General features: G+C 42.9%; 1 protein-coding gene across 1 annotated transcript in view; it reads right to left on the bottom strand.

Annotated features, from left to right (window-relative positions):
- Positions 1 to 23,255, bottom strand: part of GHRHR (growth hormone releasing hormone receptor) — a gene marked incomplete at both ends in the record, with an annotated part of 54,257 nt that overhangs the window by 11,912 nt on the left and 19,090 nt on the right. The window contains 7 exons of the mRNA XM_083379059.1: positions 3,167 to 3,296; positions 5,440 to 5,531; positions 8,789 to 8,858; positions 10,081 to 10,141; positions 14,301 to 14,454; positions 17,342 to 17,474; positions 18,360 to 18,457. Coding sequence (XP_083235185.1) covers positions 3,167 to 3,296; positions 5,440 to 5,531; positions 8,789 to 8,858; positions 10,081 to 10,141; positions 14,301 to 14,454; positions 17,342 to 17,474; positions 18,360 to 18,457 — 738 coding nt within the window. The remainder of the gene's footprint in view (positions 1 to 3,166; positions 3,297 to 5,439; positions 5,532 to 8,788; positions 8,859 to 10,080; positions 10,142 to 14,300; positions 14,455 to 17,341; positions 17,475 to 18,359; positions 18,458 to 23,255) is intronic.

Raw genomic sequence — 23,255 nt, 5'->3', positions numbered from 1 at the left:
AACTTGGAAACAAAGGGTCTGCTAATTCCTTTCATTTTAGGACCACGAGACTGAAAGCCGTTCTGGAATCTCTCAGGATCTGCTTTATCTGGTATTGAAATCCCAACTGGGCTGTGAAAAACCTGCAGTTCTAACGAAGCTTTAGCAGCTTTGTTTGTTCTTAAGTTAATCAAGGGAGGTGGGGGAAAACTGGATAGCTTGCATCATTCCAATTTTTGCAAATAAACAGTGAGCAGCAAGCGCCTGGTTACAAAAATCTCTTTAAGCATTCCAGCAGAGTGAGCTGGTTCTGTCTCTTAGCAACAAATTACTTTTGGTTTACAAGCAGACTGATAAGCGATCCCCCCAATAAGGAGGGTATTTCTTTGCTAGCTTGGCTGTTGAGCCAGTTCTGAGCAATTTCTTAAGACAAACAGAATTCTCACTTTCAGCAAAGATGCAACCTCTTTCCGTTGGGAAAGTAATTTGCTTTCTCTAATTTGAGCGGAGGTGCAATCTTTTGGCTGGGAGGGCAGTTAGCTCTCTTTACTTTGAGCGTAGTTACTCCCTTTCTGTTGGAAAGGCGATTCCTTTCTGTTCAGCCAAGCAGAGAAGATTTAAACACACACCCCTTTCCAAATTGACTCTTCACAAATAGGCAAGCAATAAGCAGGGGGAGAATGGCTGGACGCTTTCTTAGTGAGGCAGGCAGACAAGAAAGATATATTTCAGTTTGGAGGAGATGGATAGATTATATTCAGAATAAATATGGGACTAAAAAGTTCCATTTAGCTTAAGAGTAAATTTTAGAGAGATATTGTTATTAATTTTAGTGTTAGTACTTTGTATGTATCTATGTTAAAGGGGAGTTAAAGCACATTATGAATTTGGTTAATTTTATATTATGGATATTCTTTAGTTAGAATATGATTATTATAACTATAACCCTGTATTTAGCTCTAGGAAGTGGGGGGGAAGGGGGGTGGTTTGGGGTGGATGGGATTTGGGGATGTATTGTCAAATCTTGTTTTTGTAAAACTCTTTAATAAAATAATAAAAAAAGAATTGAAACATCTCCGTTTCTGAATTGTCTCTTTACAATAGACAGCCAGAAGAATCATCAGAATGCTGGTTCTTTTCTTGGAAGAGAGATATCATTCTCTTTTTACTTTAAACGAAGGAAGAAACCACATAATGTCCTTTCAGTGTCCTGACTCAAGCAAAGAGGTTGCTGGATTTCACTTGAAACAGGCAGAATCAACTCCACGGATGAATCATAAAAGTTACTTTATTCAACAGGCATCCTCAAGTCAATAACTTACAGTTACAGCATAGGTCAGGGGTGTCAAACTCAATTTCATTGAGGGCTGCATCAGCATTGCGGTTGCCCTCAGGGGGCCAGGTGAGTATGGCAAGGGTGGGCGTGGCCTACTGGGTGGGTGTGGCTAGAGTGGGTGTGGCCTACTGGGTGGGCGTGGCCAGCTCTACATCGTTCACATCAAGGGTGCCTATGGGGGCCTGGGCAGGACTGGGACAGATCTGGGGGTCTCTGGCAGAAGGAGGGTCTCTGGGCCAGGGCCAAGGCAGAGGGGGCCGTTCCCTCACTGTTTCCAGGATGGTTCCGCGGGCCGCATGAAACCACTTCATGGGCCGGATCCGGCCCCCGGACCTTGTGTTTGTCTGGCATAGGTTCTTCTGGAATGCAAGATGTAATCGAGATCATCGTGTAGATAAAACGACAACAGTTTTCTCCCAGCTCCCAGCCCTAGTGGCTAGGATTCATTGAGAGATAGCAGACTCAGCATGTAAACAGGATATCCCATAATAAAAAAACACAAGCCCCCTCCCAGTGGCCAATCCCCAACACAGATGTGACCAAGTAACATAAACTACATTTCCCAGAGGCCATCTCTTAAGGAGACCACATTTAACCCTTTAAATGTTAATTGCTCTAACAGCACAGGGATGGGGCCCCTCAAGCAACATAGTATTTTTTTATGATATGAGAAATATAAAAAATGATGGGGTGGTTTATAGGAGGGAAATGTTTTAGATACTTAAGTGTAATTGATTTTGAGAAAATTTCAACTGATAAGAATGTTTTGAATAGATTTAAAAGATTAGACGATTGGATTTATTGGATGGAATACTTAAAAGATTAAACATTTGTTTGAATATGGTTAAAAAGAATAGAAAAAATTTGGATATAAAATATATAAATGTATTTTAGCTTAAGAGGGACATTTTTTTCAATTAGTATGCTATTTCCTTTTCTTTTTTTTCCTTCTCTATTTTTTTGTGTTTTAGGATATGAGAAATGTATAATGGTTGGGATGGCTCTAGTATGAAGAAAAAGATTTAAATACTTAAGTGTAATTAGCTCTGAGGAAGTTTTAACTGGTAAGAATGTTTTGAACATTGGGGGGAAAACAAATCTAAATAAGAACTCTGAAAACTGGATTTATGACAAGGTAATTAAGATGATCAATTAGAAAAGAAGCTATATATTGATGTGGTTACTTGTAAAAATACTAGAAAAATGTTTATATTCAGTTATCAAAATACTAAGAAACGTACTAACTCAAGATTGATCAAAGAGAATATTGTTGGAAGAAGAGAAAAATCAAGGAGAGCTACTATGTGGATTGTGGAATTATAGAAATTAATTGTTATTGATTGTTTTTAAATATAAGCCCAGACAACACACTGTTTACCAAATATTAAGGTGATTATATTAAAAAATTAATAAAATATTTTTTAAAAAGAAGCAAAGTAATGGGGAAAACCAGGCCTGCTTAGTGACCACATGCTTTGCTTAGTGACCACACGACTCGTTTAACAACTGCAGTGATTCACTTAACAACTGAGGCAAGAAAAGTTGTATAATTGGGGCAAAACTCTCTTAACTGCCTTGCTTAACAACAGGAATTTTTGGTTAGCAACTGTATTACTAACTTTATCACTGCCGTGATTCATTTAACAACTGTGGCAAGAAAGGTTGTAAAGTAGGGTAAAACCCAGTTAACAACAGTCTCCCTTAGAAATGGAAATTTTGGCTTCATATACGTTGTAAGTTGAGGCCTACCTGTGCCTCGCAAGGCCAAGAGGTCTCCCCCACTCTTTTTTAAAAGCTTCCCCCACAGCAATACTGTGTTGTTTTTTTAGCAAGATGGCCGCCATACTTCACCTGAAATGATCCAATGCACAGCTCCAAGAAGAGGCGGGCTCCCACCTGGCTGTTTTCGGGCAGGAAGTTGAAAATGATGTAGTGTGTCCCAAACAAGGGTATGAGGAGCAGGGTTGACTTAGAGAGGCGTCTAAGGAAGGTGTTGCGGGATGGGGATGGGGAGAAAGGTGGAGGGAAGAAAAAGCAAAGTTTACAGCAGGGCTTTTCAACTTTTTCACCCATTGTACCACTTTTAGGATATAGCAACATCCGAGTACCACCAGTCGCCTAGCAAGATGTCAAAAACATGATGACCCAAAAAAAAAAAAAAGGAAAAAAGTGATGAAGTACAGGTAGTCCTCGACTTACAACAGCTCGTTTAGTGATTGTTCGAAGTTACAATGCCACTGGAAAAAGTGCCCCCCAAGCCACAGCCGAACAAGACACCTGCCTCCTGCCCGGCGACGCTCTTCCTCCTGTCCAAGGTTTTCATTGTTGTGGGCATTTCTGTTGAGGATTGGAAGCGGGGATGGGGTGGGGTAGGGGGTATTTGGTTTTTATCCCCCCCCCCCTCTGCTGGGTGGTTGCAGCAGGTTTTGGTCAGTTCACATGACCCTGGGACACTGTGACCGTCATAAATATGAATCAGTTGCCAAGCATCTGAGTGTAAATCACAAGACCCCGGAGATGCTGCAACATTCCAGCTGATTGGCGCTTCTTCTGGGCTCAGAAGTGGCAGGATCAGCGCTGAGCTCCAGCTGGATCCTGGCGCTGATCCTGGCGCTTCCACTGAGCCCTGACAGCCCTGCAGCTCCAGCCGTCTCTCGCTCAGGCTTGTGCGGTGCTGCCACCGGTTCAGCTCATTCCCCTCCCCCGCTACCACTTTTCTAGGATGGTTGCGTACCACCTGCCAGGTGCTAATGTAACCCAGGTGGTCCCCGTACCACAGGTTGAAAAGACCTGGTTTATAGAACTAAACAAAATATAAGTAGCAATGGCCACTAGAGGGCACTCATGCCTTCTGATGGAATGGGCATTGTCTTCTCTATGGGACCATCCTGCATATTTGTCTTCATTGGTTAAAGCAATATGCTGCTTTTCTTTCTTTCTTTCTTTCTTTCTTTCTTTCTTTCTTTCTTTCTTTCTGTCTGTCTTTCTTTCTTTCTTTCTCCTTTCTTTCTCTTTCTCTCTCTTTCTTTCTTTTTTCTGTTTTAATTCCTACCTCCTCCCTTTCTTAATTTCTCCTCCCTTCCTCCTTCCTTCCTTCCATTCATTCTTCCTTCCTTCCTCCTCCCTCCGTCTTCCTTCCTTCCTTCCTTTGTCCCTGCCTGCCTTTCTTCCCTCCTTCCCTTTCTTCCGCTCTTTCCTGTCTTTCTGTCTTCCTTTCATCCTTTCTTCCTTTTTCCTCCCTCCCTCCCCTTTTCTTTTTATTTGTTTCATTGTTTGTTTCTTTTTCTTTCTTCCTTTCTTTTTTTGTTTCCTACGTCCTCTTCCTTCTTAATATCTCCTTCTTTCTTTCCTTCCTTCCTTCATCCTCCCTCCCTGACTTCCCTCCTTCTTTCCTTCCTTCCTTCCTTCCTTCCTAAAAGGTAAATGTTCCCTCGCACATGCGTGCTAGTCGTTTCCGACTCTAGGGGGCGGTGCTCATCTCCATTTCAAAGCCGAAGAGCCAGTGCTTGTCCGAGGACGTCTCCGTGGTCATGTGGCCGGCATGACTAGACCGCCAAAGGCGCACGGAACGCTGTTACCTTCCCACCGTAGTGGTCCCTATTTTTCTACTTGCATTTTTACGTGCTTTCGAACTGCTAGGTTGGCAGAAGCTGGGACACATAACAGGCGCTCAACTTTGTTACGCGGCACTCGGGATTCGACCCGCCCAACTGCCGACCATCTGATCGAGAAGCTCAGCGTCCTAACCCACTGAGCCACCGTGTCCCTTTTCCTTCCTAAACCTTCACCCAAACTTTGGATGGTAATGCCAAGAACGTTTCTCTATCGTCTCTTCTATTCATCACTTTTAAAATTGATTTATCCGTACAGTGCATTGAAAATTCCCGATTGCTGAGGTTTTTTGAGGGGTGGGGGGTGGGGAAGCTCTATACTAGAGAATGCTCCCAACTACAATTCAAAGAAAAGCATGCACAGCAACATCAAATGAAATGGAAAATGGAAACATAAGCACTTTCAGTTTTCTTCCAAATTTTCCCGTTCAAGAACAGATTTTTTTGTTTGTTTGGGGGTGGGGGAGAGAGAATTCTCCATCCTGCTTTACAGCCCCTCGTCCACTGTCTTACCTGTACTGAAATGAGCTGTTCAAATTGATTTTTCTAGGATTCAGTTTTTTCAGCAGGATTTGCATAATATTGACGAAAAGAATGAAATTGACCTGTGGAAGAAAGAGAAAAAAAGAATGTATTGTTTACAAAAAAAAAAGAGGTGAAGCTGTGTTTCTCAAATTTGGCAACTTTAAGAAATGCGGACTTCAACTCCCAGACTTCAACTTCCTATGCTGGCCGGGGAATTCTGCGGCTTGAAGTCAACATTAAGATGTGTGGACGTCTGAGATAGATTGAAATAACAGTGACTAGTGCAGGGGTCCTCAATGTTGGCAACTTTAAGACTTGTGGACTTCAACTCCCAGAATTCCTCAGCCAGAAGAGCTGTCATAAGTCATAAAGGGGCCAAGTTTGAAGACCTCTGACATAGAGCATGTCTGGCTGAGGAATTCTGGGAGTTGAAGTCCACAAGTCATAAAAGGGCCAGGTTTGAAGACCCCTGAGATAGAGCATACCTGGCTGAGGAATTGTGGGAGTTGAAGTCCACAAGTCATAAAACGGCCACGTTTGAGATAGAGCATGCCTGGCTGAGGAATTCTGGGAGTTGAAGTCTACAAGTCATAAAAGGGCCAGGTTTGAAGACCCCTGAGATAGAGCATACCTGGCTGAGGAATTCTGGGAGTTGAAGTCCACAAGTCATAAAAGGGCCAGGTTTGAGATAGAGCATGCCTGGCTGAGGAATTCTGGGAGTTGAAGTCCACAAGTCATAACAGGGCCAGGTTTGAAGACCCCTGGACTAATGCAATGTTTCTCAACCTTGGCTCCTTTAAGATGGGTGGGCTTCAACTCCCAGGATTCCCCAGCCATCTTGGGATTGTGGAAATTGAATGATGGGTAATGAAATCCCTGAAAGAAGACAACCAAGCTCAGAGAGCACCATGTCTACCTCTCTTAAGTATGGAATCCTGGGAGTTGAATGGAACCCTGGGAGTTGAAGTCCACGTAACGTAAGCAGGGAATCCTGGGAGTTGAAGTCCACACGTCTTAAAGCAACTAAGGTTGTGAAACCCTGAGCTAATGGATTGTTCTTAAACTGAATTTTCTTTCCCATTTCCTCTTTATTGTGGTCGTTCCAATCCTTGAATTATTTATCACTAGATATTTGTCAATAGGTAGCACTCACCCTGGGGATATCCCCAAATATCTGCTTAGCTCAACCCAGCAAAAACGAGCTTTTTCTCTGCTCTGCACAAATTTATTTATAAGTTGTTCTCGACTTACGACCACAATTTTGACCAGGATTTCTGCTGCTGAGCGAAAGGGTTGTAAAGTGAGTCAAGTCCAATTTTATGACCTTTTTCTGCCATGGTCAATAAGCCAACTGCTGCAGTTGTTAAGTGATTTGCATGGTCATTAAGTGAGTCAGGTTCTGCCCATTGACTTTGCTTGGAATCTAGCTGTGATCATGTGACCCCATGATGTTGCAACCGTCATAAACACATTCCAACACCTGAATTTTGATCACATCAACATGGAGATGCTGTGATGGTTGTAAGTGTGAGGACTGGTCATAAGTCACTTGGTTCTGCGCCTTTGTATCTTTGATCGGTCACTAAACAAATGGGCTGTCTGTACTGAATTTATAGGCTACCTCATATCTGCCAGAATTCTGAGTAACTTAGAAATTAAATTGCTTCATCCTATTCTCCCAGGCAGAGGGCTACAACTCCATTGTTAGGGTGGCCATCTTGACTTTTTCACCCACCACCCTCAGAAACCCACTCCGAATCCTTTCTTTTCCCCCTTTCCATTTGGGTCCCAACTTCAAAACCAGAATAACAAGCACAGGAATTGTCATTTTGGACTGGACCCAACCCTTGCTCATATCAAGAGAGTCCAAGGAAGTCAGAAAAGTCAAGATGGTGGCCAGAGCCACCATCTTATAAGTATATAATCAGGGTTCTAATTATATACTACATACCATAAGTATATAATCAGGGTTCTAATTATATAATATATAAATATATAATCAGGGTTCTAATTATATAATATAATCAGGGTTATATAACATAAGTGTATAATCAGGGTTCTAATTATATATAAATATATAATCAGTTATAATTATATAATATATAAATATATAATCAGGGTTCTAATTATATAATATATAAGTATATAATCAGGGTTATATAACATATAAGTGTATAATCAGGGTTATAATTATATACTATATACCATATGTATATAATCTGGGTTATAATTATATAATATATAAATATATAATCAGGGTTATAATTATATATAATCAGGGTTATAATTACGTAATATATAAGTATATAATCAGGGTTATATAACAAGTGTACAATCAGGGTTATAATTATATAACATATAAGTGAGCAATCAGGGTTATAATTATATAACATAAGTGTACAATCAGGGTTATAGTTATATAACAAGTGTATAATCAGGGTTATAATTATATAACACATAAATGTATAATCAGGGTTATAATTACATAATATATAAGTATATTATGGTTATAATTATGTAATATATGTGTATAATCGGTTATAATTATATAATATATGTACAATCATGGTTAGAATTATATAATATATAAGTGTATTATCAGGGTTATAATTATGTAAAATATAAGTGTATTATCGGGGTTATACTATATAATATATGTGTATTATCAGGGTTATAATTATATAATATATAAATTATAATCAGAGTTATAATTACATAATATATGTATATAATCAGGGTTATAATATATGAGTGTATAATCAGGGTTATAATTATATAACAAGTGTATAATCAGGGTTATAATTATATAACACATAAATGTATAATCAGGGTTATAATTATATAATATATAAGTATATTATCATGGTTAGAATTATGTAATATATGTGTATAGGTTATAATTATATAATATTGTATTATCATGGTTAGAATTATGTAATATATAAGTGTATTATCGGGGTTATAATTATATAATATATGTGTATTATCAGGGTTATAATTATATAATATATAAATTATAATCAGTTATAATTACATAATATATGTATATAATCAGGGTTATAATATATGAGTGTATAATCATGGTTATACTTATATAATATATAAGTATATAATCAGAATTATAATTATATAAATATATAAATATAAAAATAATCCCCTCCCTCAAAAAGAGAGGGGCTCCGATGACAAGATGGTGGCCGCCATCTTCACTTTTCTGACCTTTCTTCACTGAATCCTGGGCCATCACCACCATATGCTCCTTGTTAGAACTATTGGCAGCAAAACCAGTTGTAATTCCCACCACTAATATAAAGCAAACTGGAAACCAGATACAGACCCCAACAGAGAGCATGATGGGGCCCTGGATGACCCACCAGTAAGGGGAATCTTGATTCTCATCCCAGCACCTGGAGAGAGAGAGAGAGAGCCATGATGGTTAATGCTTATAAACAGATATTTTTATATTACCTCCCTTTCTCTTGGGTTTGTTTCCGGACTGCAGTTTTTCTGAGTATGTCAGCCTGCAGAGAGGAACTGCCGACCATGTTGTTGTTGTTGTTGTTGTTGTTGTTGTTGTTGTTGTTGTTATTATTATTATTATTATTATTATTATTATTATTATTATTATTATTATTAATTTTATTTGTATACCGCCCTTCTCCCGAAGGACTCAGGGCAGTGAACAGGGCAATACATATTAAAAAAGATACAAAAATTAAAAACGATTAAACAAATGCCCATGAATAAGTTAAAACACATTAAAAATAGATTAAAACAGATTAATAAAACCCAACCCCATCCCATCAGGCCAGGCCAGCTTGTTCGAAAAGGTAGGTTTTGAGATCGCGCCGGAAGGAGGCCCTTGGAAAGAATATGAGAATTTTGTTAAATTGGAACTGCCTGGGCTTTGAGTGGCTAGAGATGCTCACCAATTTAGGTTTTGAGGAGTCCCACCCGCCCAGCTTCAAAGGTGACAAAATGTAGAGCTTCATTCTGTGGGGTGATAAATTAATTTGTACCGTGAATTTCTATGCAGATCTTCAGTTTGACTCCAGAATTAGAATTGTCTAATTCCAGCATTGACAATTTGGGATTCTTTTGAGTCAAATCTGACAAATCAGATAGCCTTCTTCTTCTTCTTCTTCTTCTTCTTCTTCTTCTTCTTCTTCTTCTTCTTCTTCTTCTTCTTCTTCTTCTTCTTCTTCTTCTTCTTCTTCTTCTTTTCTCTCTCTCTCTCTCTCTCTCTCTCTCTCTCTCTCTCTCTCTCCCCCCTCTCTCTCTCTCTCTTTTTCTCTCTCTCTCTTTCTCCTCTCTCTCTCTCTTTTTCTCTTTCTCTCTCTTTTTCTCTTTATATATTTCTCTCTCTCTTTCTCTCTCTCTTTCTCTCTCTCTTTCTCTCTCTCTTTCTCTTTCAGTGCCATTTTAAATTTCAAACAGTCACTGTTGTAAGTCTACTTGTAACGGGGGTGCCTTGACCGCCCCCTTCAATTTTGGCCAGTGTCCTGTCAGTCTTAACTTAAAGCCACCCCTGACTTAGATACTCAAATCCAAATGTTTCCCTGCCCCAACCCCCCCCCCTCCCCCCCCTCACACACACTGCAGCAATGTGAGAAATAAGCTCTGACTTACAAATCATTTTCAAAATTCAGTTTGAGCACTGCCCACAAAACGGTGAAGAATGTCGGGACACCTTGAGAAGTCAGAGAAGAGAAAAGAGAATTTGTGAAAGCGTTCAATTATGCTCACGGCTGGCTGCCAGCCCTCCTGGGGATTCACACAGCAATTCTGAATTTTCAGCGGAGAAACAAGGAGAAAAATAATAATAATAAACCGAATACCCTACATTTTAACCTTTGCAAATTAGTTTCCAGAACTAGCTAGAGCCCAAAATTCAGTTAGTTTATCAAACAGGGATGGTTTTGTACAAAATACAGGTAATCCCCCCGACTTACAATTATTCGTTTAGTGACCGTTTTAAGTTGCAACAGCGCTGGAAAAAGTAACTTAAGGCCATTTTTCACAGGATCATGTCCCCAGGGTCACGTGATCAAAATTTAATTTAATTTAATTTAATTTAATAATTTAATTTGTATACCGCCCTTCTCCCGAAGGACTCAGGGCGGTGAACAGGGCGATACATAATAAAAAACAGAATACAAAAATTAAAAAGTGATTAAACAATTATGCCCGTAGTAATTAATACTTATTAAAAATTAAAACTAGTTATAAAAACCCAACCCCATCCCGTCAGACCAGGCCAGCTTGTTCAAAAAAGATTTTAAGATCACGCCGGAAGGAGCGGAGGTCGGGGGCCATCCAGAGCTCGACCGGCAAGCGGTTCCAAAGGTCTGGCGTGCCCACAGAGAACGCCCTCCCCCTGGGGGTCACCGATCGGCATTCTTTGATCGGAGGCACCCTGAGGAGGCACTCTCTGTGGGAGCACACTGGACGGAGGGAAGTTGACGCCGGCCACAGATGCTTGGCAACTGGTTCATATTTACAACATTTGATCCCCTTTTGGGAACTTCTGATTAGGCTGTTCTTTCTTTCTTTTCCTCCTTCCTCTATCCCTCCCTCTTTCTTTCTTTCTTTCTTTCTTTCTTTCTTTCTTTCTTTCTTTCTTTCTTTCTTTCTCAACTGCCCATCTTCCTTGTAGACAGCTTGTTTGTTTAAGTTCTTGATAGGGATATTTTTTTATTTCTTGATTGTTGATTTAGCGTTAATCTTGGTGTTAAACTCAAATGAGTGTTGATTGCTAGTGAGATGTTTTGGTCTTTGGGGGCTTTTTCTGATTGTTTCTTTTGAATGGTGTGTACACGTTGTTTATGTCTCTGTGCCTGTGGATAGCCGATTTGTCTGATTGCCAAGTTTCCAGGAATTCTCTCACAGTTTTGGAACTTGGCTTGGTCTAGGATGCTCACAGTTTCCCAGTTGAAGCTATGGATCAGTTTGTCCATGTGTTGTGAAATTAAGGACTTTTCATCATGTCTTTTGATTTCTGAATGATTTCTTTAATCCGGCTACTTACTAGAAAAAGCATAGTTTCTGATTCAGCCTAAAAAAAATGCTTGACCAATAATTGGGGAAATTAATGTTATTAAAAGGCCCAGAGTCTTAGTAGGACACACGATTCTTCTCCTAGCCTTTTGTTGCTTATATTATGATTGCTCACATAGCCAGATATTTATTATGATTTGTTGCACAGTCAGCCAGATGTTTAGACTGGATTTGGCCTTTTAGTTCTTCCCAAAGACCTGAGATAGGCAGGTGCTGAGGTTTGATGGTGTTAAAAGTCTTCTTGCAGGCAATGGAGCAACTTGTGCAACTGACCAGTTGTGATTTTTGTCAATGCCGATGGTGTTCCAATGGTGCTCCAGATGTTTTCGGATCCAAAGCACCTCTTACTACTATTGGTGCTATCTTTGCTTTCTTTTGCCACAAAAGATTTCTGTTTGCAGGTCTTTGTACGGTATTTTGCAGGTCTTTGTACGGTATTTTGCAATTTCCCCCCAATTCCTTTCTCTTCTACAGGTGGTCCTCGACTTAGGACCGCAACTGAGCCCAAAGTTTCTGTTGCTAAGTGAGCTTTGCCCCATTTTGTGACCTTTCTCACTTCAGTTCTTAAGGGAATCTCTGCAGTTGTTCAGTTAGTCACACAGTTGATAAGCGAATCTTGGATGCCCCGTTGACTTAGCTTGTCAGAACATCGCAAAAGGGGATCATGTGACTTTGGGACACTGCAACAGTTGTAAGTACATGCCAGTTTCCGAGCCTCTGAATTTTGATCACATGACCAAGGGCATGCTACAACAGCTGTTAGGTATGAAAAACGGTCATAAGTCACTTTTTTCAATCCCTAAATGAATGATTGTAAGTCAAGGCTTGGCTGTAACACAAATCCCCTTTCTCTGTGCCATTTTAACTTCGGTCACTAAATGAACCATTGTAAGTTGAGGACTACCTGCATTCTGCTATCTCTAGGGACTGCAGTATCTACTGTTATTGCAACTATGGTTTGTATTACAACTTTTCTTCTTGGCTTTCTTCCGACAAGGAAAGTCAATAGGAGAACCCTGATTCGCTTAACAACCATGTGATCCACTTAACAACCGCAGTGATTCACTGAGCCAACCTCTCTTTGTTTCATCTGTTCCATTTAATTCCTTTTGATCCAAGGTTTCAAACTGAATCAATACTTTAAGCCACTTTGCCTGTCCTCTCTCAGATCTGCACGATCTTTCCCTGAATACAGTGCTGACTCATACTTACAATGGTCGCAGTGTCCCCTGGGTCACGTGATCCCCTTTTGCGACCTTCTGACAAGTGAAGTCCATGAGGGAAGCCGGATTCACTTAACAACCAGGGTTATTAACTTATCAACTGCAGTGATTCGCTTAACAACCGTGGCAGGAAAGGTGGTAAAATGGGGCAAAGCAAATGTCTCACTTAACCACAGAGATTGTGGTTGCAAGTCAAGGACTACCTGTACAGGTGGTCCTCAACTTACAACCATTCATTTAGCGGCCATTTGAAGTTGCAGTGGCACTGAAAAAAGCAACGTAAGACTAGTCCTTGCACTTACGACCATTGCAGCATCCCTGTGAACACCCTTTATGACCTCCCCAGCTAGCTTCTGACAAGCAAAGTCAATAGAACCCTGTTTCAGTTAACAACCATGTGATTCACTTAACAACAGCAGTGATTCACTTAACAACTGTGGCAAAAAAGGTCGGAAAAATGGGTGTGATTCCCTTAACTACCCTGCTTAGCAATAGAAATTCTGTTCTCTATTGTGGTCATAAGTTGAGGACTACCGCTGTACCCAAACACATGTGAGAATCTGCACTTACTTTCTACGAGCTCTCCTTTTTCAAAATAATAATGATGAAGAAGAAGAAGAAGAAGAAGAAGAAGAAGAAGAAGAAGAAGAAGAAGAAGAAGAAGAAGAAGAAGAGGAAGTAGTTTGAGCTAAGTAGAAGCAGGTTAAATGAATCTGCGCTTGGAAAAAAATTGGGAACGTTTTAAAAACAGGTTTTTCTTTTCCTGGGACTCCACAGGGTGATGCAAAAATATGGATTTTACATGCTGAAGCCTTGCTAGAGAAAACTGCTTCCACCCATGAGGGGAAATGGCTCTGTGAATCCTTTCTGCCTCCCTTGGTTGAAGGATTTGGGGGGAAAGAGATAATTCTAGATGTATCATGTGGAGTTTGTTTGTTTGTTAATGTGCACCCCCTGCCTTTGTTATTTTTACAAACAACTCAAGGTGCCTAACATGTCCTTCCTCCAACTATCTTCTCCACGACAACAACCCTGTGAGGTGGGTTGGGCTGAGGAAAAGGAACTGTTCCAATTGGCTTTTTTAAGGTGGGACTAGAACTTACCATCTCCTGATGATTGGCCCAAAGTCATCCAGTTAGATTTCATGCCTAAGGCAAAACTAGGACTCCCAGTCTCCTGGTGATTGGCCCAAAGTCACCCAGTTGGCTTTCATGCCTAAGGCAAAACTAGGAATCCCAGCTTCCTGGTGATTGATCCAAAGTCACCCAGTTGGCTTTCATGCCTAAGGCAGAACTAAGACTCCCAAAGTCACCCAGCCCAAAGTCACCCAGCCGGCTTTGATGCCTGGAGTGAGAGTACAACTCACCATCTCCTGGTGATTGGCCCAAAGTCACCCAACTGGCTTTTATGTTAAGGTAGGACTAGAACTCACAGTCTCCCGCTTTCTAGCCTAGTTCCTGACTGGCTCTCTGCATCATGCTGATGACATCCCTTTACTGAGGGTGATTTAACCCCATCTCTTTTAAACAAGTAAGTAAGAAGGCAGGTCAAGAAGTCAGCTTGACTTACCCCATCCGAAGAGGACAAGCCACCAGTAGTATTTCCTTCCATGGGGAAAGGAGGAAAGAAGCAGCCAGTTGAGGTACAGGGCTTCTGCTAACAGCCACATGAAGTTGGCCATGGTGAAGTAGTGAAGGAGCACCATGGGGATCTTGCATCCAGCCTGTGGAAGAAGCAAGGAGATATCTCAAGCAACCTTCTCATTGGCATGGGTTCATTCAAATCCTATCTCCAAACAGCATCCTGGCAAATAACATCTTGGCAAAGGAAAATCTGGCAGGAATAGATGAGATCCCCAGAAGATAGGCTCAACATACAGGTGGGCCCAGGCTAACAAAATGAAATTCAAGGGTGAAAAAAGTAAGGTTCTACCTTTAGGCAAGAAAAACCAAATGCATAGGTATACTATAGCAGCTACCTTGTTGAATAGTAGTAACTGTGAGAGGGATCTCAGAGTCCTGGTGGACAATCACTTCAATATGAGCCAGCAGTGTGCTGCAGCTGCCAAAAAAGCCAACACAGTGCTAGGCTGCATTAACAGAGGGATAGAATCAAGATCATGTGAAGTACTAATACCACTTTACAATCCCTTGGTAAGGCCACACCTGGAATACTGCATCCAGTTTTGGTCACCATGATGTAAAAAGATGTTGAGACTCTAGAAAGAGTACAGAGAAGAGCAACAAAGATGATTGGGGGACAGGAGGCTAAAACATACAAGGAACGGCTGCTGGAATTGGGTATGTGTAGTTTAATGAAGAGAAGGGTGAGGGGTGATATGATGGCAGTTTTCCAGTATCTCAGGGGCTGCCACAAAGAAGAGGGAGTCAAGCTATTCTCCAAAGTGCCTGAAGGCAGGACAAGAAGCAACGGATGGGAACTAATCAAGGAGAGAAGCAACTTAGATCTAAGGAGGAATTTCCTGATAGAGAACAATTGGAACAACCTGCCACTAGAAGTTGCGGGTGCTCCAACACTGGAAGTTTTCAAGAAGAAACTGGACAGCCATTTGTCTGCAATGCTTTCCTGCCTGAGAAGGGGGTTGGACTAGAAGACCTCCAAAGTCCCTTCCAACTCTGCTATTCTGTTCTGTTCAATAAATCAAAGTCATCCGTATCACCCAACCTTGAAGGATCTACATAAAGTTATTTTCCTACTGGATTTGGGCAACTTGGCAAACTCTCAATGCCCAGAAGATGCAGATTATTCTCTGAAGACAAGAGAAGATTGCAAAATAGGTAGAGAAGTATGAGCAGAGAGACACTTGCGGATTGCTTATAACTTTGGTCACTTAACATGTCCATTCTTGGTGTATTCAATCAATGTCATCAAATGGGTTCTCCTGACATCCAGTTGAGAGCTTTGTTTTGTTAGGACACAAACACTGGAGTTGACTCCTGTGTCAGAAATGGCACAGTTCCTCGCTTTCTGAAAATAACTCTCATCCTTATTTCGTCTTTGAGGGTTTCTCAAGTGCTTTGAGAGTTTCCAAATCAATCTTCCTCTCCCAGCCGAGGACCACACGTGGCCTGGCCTAATGAACAAGGGACTGTATTTCTAATTCTGGGTGGACTGGAACACAACCGCAACTGGGTTATCTGTAAATTTGAAATTAAAAGGGATGCTGCTGCTTTAAATTAGTTCGTTTACACTGATTTAAATCAATATATTTCTGTTCTGCATATCTAATTTCTTTCTTCTGCTACTTGCTTCGAATGTTGTAATTCGGTGGCACGACGCTGAAGGATGGGAGAAGACCTAAATAACTGGAAAGGACGTATATTGCATTCCAACTGTCCATAATTATTTATAAGTAGTCTTCGGCCTACGGCCACAATTGAGCCCAAAACGTCCATCACTAATCAAGACAGCTGAGCGAGTTTTGGCCCATTTTATGACCTTTCATGCCACTGTTAAGTGAGTCCCTCCAGTTGTTAAACTAGTCACACGGTTGTGAAGTGAACCTGGCTTCCCCATTGAGTTTGCTTGTGAGGAGGTCACAAAAGGGCATCACATGATCCCGGGACACTGCAACCATCATAAATACGAGTCAGTTGCCAAGCATCTGAATTTTGATCACAAGACCGTGGGGATGCTGCAACGGTCGTAAGTGTGAAAAACGGTCATAAGCCACTTTTATCTAGTGCTCTTGCAACTTTGAACAGTCGCTAAATGAATGGCTGTAGATCAAGGTCTAGTTGTAGTACCGCAGTAAGAGATGAAATCTTAGAAAGTGTGCAGAGAAGAGCAACGAAGGTAACGTGGATGGAAGTTAAAATTGTAGGATGAATGGTTGAGGGACCTAAGTATTTTTTTATTTATGTTTTATTTTAATTCCATTTATATCCCGCCCTTCTCCAAAGACTCAGGGCGGCTTACAAGCTTAGCAGTAGCCTTCATTCTATGTATGTACCTGCTTATTAGGGCTTTCACACGCACACCCAAGCGGCATTATTACAAAGTCAGCTTAACTGCCCCCAACAACCTGGGTCCTCATTTTACCTACCTCGGAAGGATGGAAGGCTGAGTCAACCTTGAGCCTGGTGGGACTCAAACCTGCATTAATTGCAGGCAGCTGGTGTTACTTAAGGAGGCATTAGCCCACTGCTCCACCAAGTATGTCTACTCTAGCCAATTGGAGAGAAGGCCGATGGGAGACAAGATAGCAGCGTTCCAATATCTCAGGGGCTGCCCCAAAGAAGTGGCAGTCAAGCTATTGTCCAAAGCACCAGAAATGGTATAAGGTCTTCCGAAATAGAAATAGAAACAGAATAGAAAATATGGAATAGAATACAACAGAACAGAACAGAATAGAATAGCAGAGTTGGAAGGGACCTTGAAGGTCTTCCAGTCCAACCCCCTGCTCAGGCAGAAAACCTTATATCACCCCGGTCAAATGGTTGTCCAGTCTCTTCTTAAAAACTTCCATTGTTGGAGGATTCAAAACTTCTGGAGGCAAGTTGTTCCATGAGCAGGAGGTTGGACTATTGGACCTCCAAGGTCTCTTCTGGCCCTAGGATTCTACGTTCTCTGTTTTTTTCATCCCATACCGTGGAGTAGGTGCAGTAATCGCTCCCTTCGCTCTCGAGGAGAATTGCATCCTTGATGAAAATGGAAATGGCCTTCAAGATGAAGGTGATGAAAAGGTGGACATGGATGTAGTTCCTGGGGCAACGGAGTCTCCTGCAGGAAGAGAGAGCAGACACAAGTTGATGGGGGACAATAGGCCAATCATCAGGAGATGATGAGTACTGATCCCGCCTTAGACGCAAAAGCTGGCTGAGTGACTTTAGACCAATCACCAGGAGATTGTGAGTTCTAGTCCCGCCTTACACATGAAAGCTAGCTGGGTGACTTTGGGCCAATCACCAGGAGACGGGGAATTCTAGTCCCGCCTTAGGAATGAAAGGCGGCTGGGTGACTTTGGGCCAAACACCAGGAGATGGGGAGTTCTAGTCCCGCCTTAGGCATGAAAGCAAGCTGAGTGACTTTGGGCCAATCACCAGGAAACAGGGAGTTCTAGTCCCGCCTTAGGCATAAAAGCCAGTTGGGTGACCTTGGGCCAATCAAGACGAGACAATGAGTTCTACTCCCGCCTTAGGCATGAAAGCAAGCTGAGTGATTTTGGGCCAATCACCAGGAAACAGGGAGTTCTAGCCTTAGGCATAAAAGCCAGTTGGGTGACCTTGGGCCAATCAAGACGAGACAATGAGTTCTAGTCCCGCCTTAGGCATGAAAGCAAGCTGAGTGATTTTGGGCCAATCACTAGGAAACAGGGAGTTCTAGCCTTAGGCATAAAAGCCAGTTGGGTGACCTTGGGCCAATCAAGACGAGACAATGAGTTCTAGTCCCGCCTTACGCATGAAAGACAGCTGAGTGACTTTGGGCCAGTCATTCTCTCTCCACACAGCCTACCTCACAGGGTTGTCGTTCTGGGGAAAATAGGAGAAGGAAAGCGTATAAATATGTTCACTGCCTTGATTTATTTGTAAAGGCTGGAAAAAAATATATAATACTAACGAGCGGGGTGAAAATGTTGTTCTGTTTCCCAGGCTCCTGCAGACATACCTGAATGCGAGGAGAATCAGGATTGCGACGGCAAGCGAGACAGCTGAGATGCTGTAACCCACGGTGTAAATGGTTTGGATGGTTGAAAAGAAGGAAAGCTGGAATGAAAAGCAAATCAACCATTCAGCTGAGCTTTTGTAACAGATCCCGGATTCCACTCTACGACGATCAAGGAATGTTCCTTAAATCCTTCCCCTGCCTGTTTCATGACTTGGCCTACCTCAAAGGGCTGGCATCCTTCCTGAAAGCCTGTCCCAGTCTCCCTGCCCCTCCTGTGCCAAATAAAATCAAGACAGGGTTGTGTCGAGTTTCTTTTTCAGGATTTTAACTTTCCCCAGACTTTGTGTGTCCTCCAAATCCCTCCTTAACACATCCTCCAGGCCTTCCTAATTGTTCAAGGTTAGCTCTCTTTTCTTTAAACTGGTGGAATGAGAGCCAGAGAGAAAGCAAGTTGGCCAGAAGGCCCACACCATAAAGGACAGGATACTCTAGGGCAGGACTTTTCAACTTTTTCACCCATTGTACCACTTTTAGGATATGGCAACATCCGAGGACTACCAGTCAAAAAAAAAAGGAAAAAAAGTGATGAAGTACAGGTAGTCCTTGACTTACAACAGTTCTCTTAGTGACTGTTCGAAGTTACAGTGGCACTGAAAAAGGGGCCCCCCAAGCCACAGCCGAGCAAGACACCTGCCTGCCCACCCAGCGGCGCTCTTCCTCCTGTCCAAGGTTTTCATTGCTGTGGGCATTTCTGTTGAGGATTGGCAGTGGGGGTGGGGTGGGGTGGGAGGTGTTTGGTTTTCATTCCCACCCCCCACCCCTTTGCTGGGTGGTTGCAGAAGGTTTTGGTCACTTCACATGACCCTGGGACACTGTGACCGTCCTAAATATGAATCAGTTGCCAAGCATCTGAATGTAAATCACAAGACCCTGGGGATGCTGCAACATTCCAGCTGATCGGTGCTTCTTCTGGGCTGAGAAGCACCAGGATCAGTGCTGAGCTCCAGCTGGATCCTGGCGCTGATCCTGGGACTTCTGCTGAGCCCTGACAGCCCTGCAGCTCCAGCCGTCTCTCGCTCAGGCTTGTGCGGTGCTGCCACCGGTCCAGCTCATTCCCCTCCCCCGCTACCACTTTTCTAGGATGGTCGCGTACCACCTGCCAGGTGCCAATGTACCACAGGTGGTACCCGTACCACTGGTTGAAAAGCCCCGCTCTATTACACTTTGGGATTCATCTAAAAGTGGAGTCACAATGACAAACAAATTTGGAAACCAAGTGGTGCTAGTCCATAAGGTCACAAAATGGGCACGGAACGACATCCAGATCGGTTGTTTCCTGCTGCAGAATCATATCAGTGTCACCCTCAGTTTTAGTTAGCTGAAGCACAGAGATACCAGGTAAACTTTGATTTGTGTGGGGTCCTTGGTGCTCTCTGAACTTGGCAGTTTTCTGGCAGACGTTTCATGACCCATCTAGGGAGTTTTATCAGTGCAAGGAAATGGAGTTTGCAGCAAGGAGGATGATACCTAGTTGGATCGTGAAACACCTGAAAGAAGACCACCCAGCTCAGAGAGCACCAGGGACCCCACAGTCTTCCTCCTCTTCTTCCTCTTCCTCTTCCTCTTCCTCTTCCTCCTCCTCCTCCTCCTCATTTTCTTCTTCTTCTTCTTCTTCTTCTTCTTCTTCTTCTTCTTCTTCTTCTTCTTCTTCTTCTTCTTCTTCTTCTTCTTCTTCTTCCTATTCCTATTCCTCCTTCTCCTCCTCCTCCTCCTTCTCTTCTTCTTCTTCTTCTTCTTCTTCTTCCTCTTCCTCTTCCCCTTCCTCCTCCTCTTCCTCTTCCTCTTCCTCCTTCTCCTTCTCCTTCTCCTCCTCCTCCTTCTCTTCTTCTTCTTTTTCTTCTTCTTTTTCTTCTTCTTCTTCTTCCTCTTCCTCTTCCCCTTCCTCCTCCTCCTCCTCCTCCTCCTCTTCTTCTTCTTTTTCTTCTTCTTCTTCTTCTTCTTCTTCTTCTTCTTCTTCTTCTTCTTCTTCTTCTTCTTTTTCTTTTTCTTTTTCTTTTTCTTTTTCTTTTTCTTTTTCTTTTTCTTCTTCTTCTTCTTCTTCTTCTTCTTCTTCTTCTTCTTCTTCTTCTTCTTCTTCTTCTTCTTCTTCTTCCTCTTCCTCCTCCTCTTCCTCTCTGCCAACCCCCCTCCCTTCTTCCACTGATGATGTTACCTAATTGGGTCATGAAACATCAACAAGCAAGCAACGAAGCTCAGAGACCACCAACGGACAGGACAGTTCAACCCTTGAGCTGCAAGTATCCCCAAGTCTCAGTAGCCGGTATGCAGATGTTGTTTATCTCAGTTTATCCTTATCTCATGATAGCCTATTTCCCCCGTCTCCCTCTTCAGTCCGTTAACAGCTGGAAGGTGAGGGCACTACAATTTATGCCAGCGTCACACAATTCGTGAGCTAAGGAGGTGGGGGGTGGGGGAATGAGCATTCAGAGGGTTGCCTGGCTGTGCCCAATGGTTAAAGGAAGGCAGGGCCAATCTGCGGTCTGTGTCAGTACCGAAAGAGATCCTTCACTCACGCCTCCATCAAGGTCAAGCACCACTAGGTAGACTGCAAAGTCCCACTGTTCACCGTTGCAAAGCGAGGATGAACAACGGGGGTTATTGCCGCGCCTCTGCCACTTATCATGAAATAAATACGAGTGGCACACCCCCACAGAGGGGTGATGTTCTGTTCGCCTTTGAAATTCTATCTGGCTCCTGTGAATTGAAATCCCCACCTCAAGAGAACTTCACCAGCCTCCTGTCTCCTCTGAAAAAGACGCCAATTATTTTTACCCAGTTTGAAAGAGGGGGGGGGGAGACACCAAAAAAAGGCAGCTGAACGTCTCCGCTCGACGCTAAAATACAGGTAGTCCTTGACTTAGGACCACAACGGAGCCCCCAATTTTTGCTGCTAAGCGAGGCAGCTGTTAAGGGAGTGGGGGGCCCGTTTCATGACATTTTTTGCCACTGTTGTTGGGGGAGCCTTGTGGTCGTTAAATGAGAGATTGGCTTCCTTCATTGATTTTGCATGCAACAAGCCTGCTGGGAAAGATACAAAATGGTGATCATGTGAATCTCAACTTACAACCACAACAAAGCCCAAACTTTTTGTTGCTCAATGAGACACCTCTTAAGTGAGTCTTGCCCCATTTTACGACCTTCCTTGACACAGTTGCTAAGTGAATCCATGCAGTTGTTAAGTTAATCACATGGTTGTTAAGTGAATCTAGCTTCCCCATTGACTTTGCTTGGCAGAAATTTGCAAAAGGGGATCATGTGACCCCAGGACATGGCAACCATCATAAATATGAGTCAGTTGCCGAGTTTTGATTATATGACCATAGGAATGTTGCAATGGTTGTTAAGAGTGAAAACCAGTCGTAAGTCACTATTTTCACTGCTACTGTAACTTTGAATGGTTGCTAAACGTGTAGTTTGTAAGTCAAGGACTATCTGTAAACTGCAGAGGAGAATACAGGGTGTGATTCACATTTATGCTCTAATTATTTAGGATTAGGGAAAGAGCATATAAAACTGTGCGTGGCAGCTCATATACATGGGAATATGCACACATATCATAGGAATTTTAATCTGTTCAGTTGCTAAAGTCACATTTGATTCTTCACAACCCCATAGACCACAGTATGCCAGGCACCCAGGTCCTCACCTGTCCCCCAGAATTTGCCCAAATTCAAGGACAGTATCTAACCATGGTTTTCATGCAGACGTTTCATGACCCAATTAGGGATCAACATCAATGCTAGAATAAAGAGGGGTACAATTCAACCAGAGTTGGGTACAATTAATTCCATTAGGTCAGGAGTAGACAACCTTGGCTCTTTTATGACTGGTGGACTTCAACTCCCAGAATTCCTGAGCCAGCCCATGGCTGAGGGGAAAGGGAGAGGTTTCCAAGCTGAGCCATGCTGGCTCAGGAATTCTGGGAGTTGAAGTCCACGAGTCATAAAAGAGCCAGGGTTGCCTAACCCTGCATCAGGTTCTTGATTCAGATCTCTAAAAGGGGACAAGATTTGGGTGTGGAACAGTGGTCCCCAAACTTTTCAGCTTGGTGGCCTGGCTGGAGGGGGGGGAAGAGGGGAACCAGGATGCATAAGCAGCAGGTCGGCACACACAGGCACAGCTTGACTTGTGCGAGTTGCAAGCGCATGTGCATGCGCGCCACCCTGACAATTACGCAAGTCCAGCTACTATTGCGCACAAGCACATCAGCTCACTGGTCAAGCAGCCAGTTAAGAATAGGCCACAGCCCAGAAACAATGCAGCCCAAGGATTGGGGACTCCTGGTGTAGAAGAGAGAGAAAGATCAATTTTCTACAAAATGGCACTCAAACAACCAACAGGATTTCACAACAGGGATCCAGACTTAGGTTGCTAACTTCCAGCATCTAAAGCAGAGCTTTTCAACCAGTGGTACAGGTACCACCCGTGGTACATTATCACCTGGCAGGTGGTACGCGACCATCCTAGAAAAGTGGTAGCGGGGGAGGGGAATGAGCTGGACCGGTGGCAGCACTGCACAAGCCTGAGCGAGAGACGGCTGGAGCTGCAGGGCTGTCAGGGCTCAGCGGAAGCGCCAGGATCAGCGCCAGGATCCAGCTGGAGCTCAGCACTAATCCTGGTGCTTCCGTTGAGCCCAGAAGAAGCGCCAATCAGCTGGAATGTTGCAGCACCTCCAGGGTTTTGTGATTTACATTCGGATGCTTGGCAACTGATTCATATTTATGACGGTCACAGTGTCCCAGGGCCATGTGAAGTGACCAAAACCTGCTGCAATCACCCAGCAGAGGGGGTGGGGAAATAAAAACCAAACACACCCCCCCCACCGCACCCCACCCC

This window comes from Vipera ursinii (genome assembly GCF_947247035.1).
Source record: "Vipera ursinii genome assembly, chromosome: Z".
NCBI lineage: Eukaryota > Metazoa > Chordata > Lepidosauria > Squamata > Viperidae > Vipera > Vipera ursinii.
The sequence above is the reverse complement of the archived record's forward strand: the minus strand, read 5'-3'. Positions and strand labels throughout refer to the sequence as shown.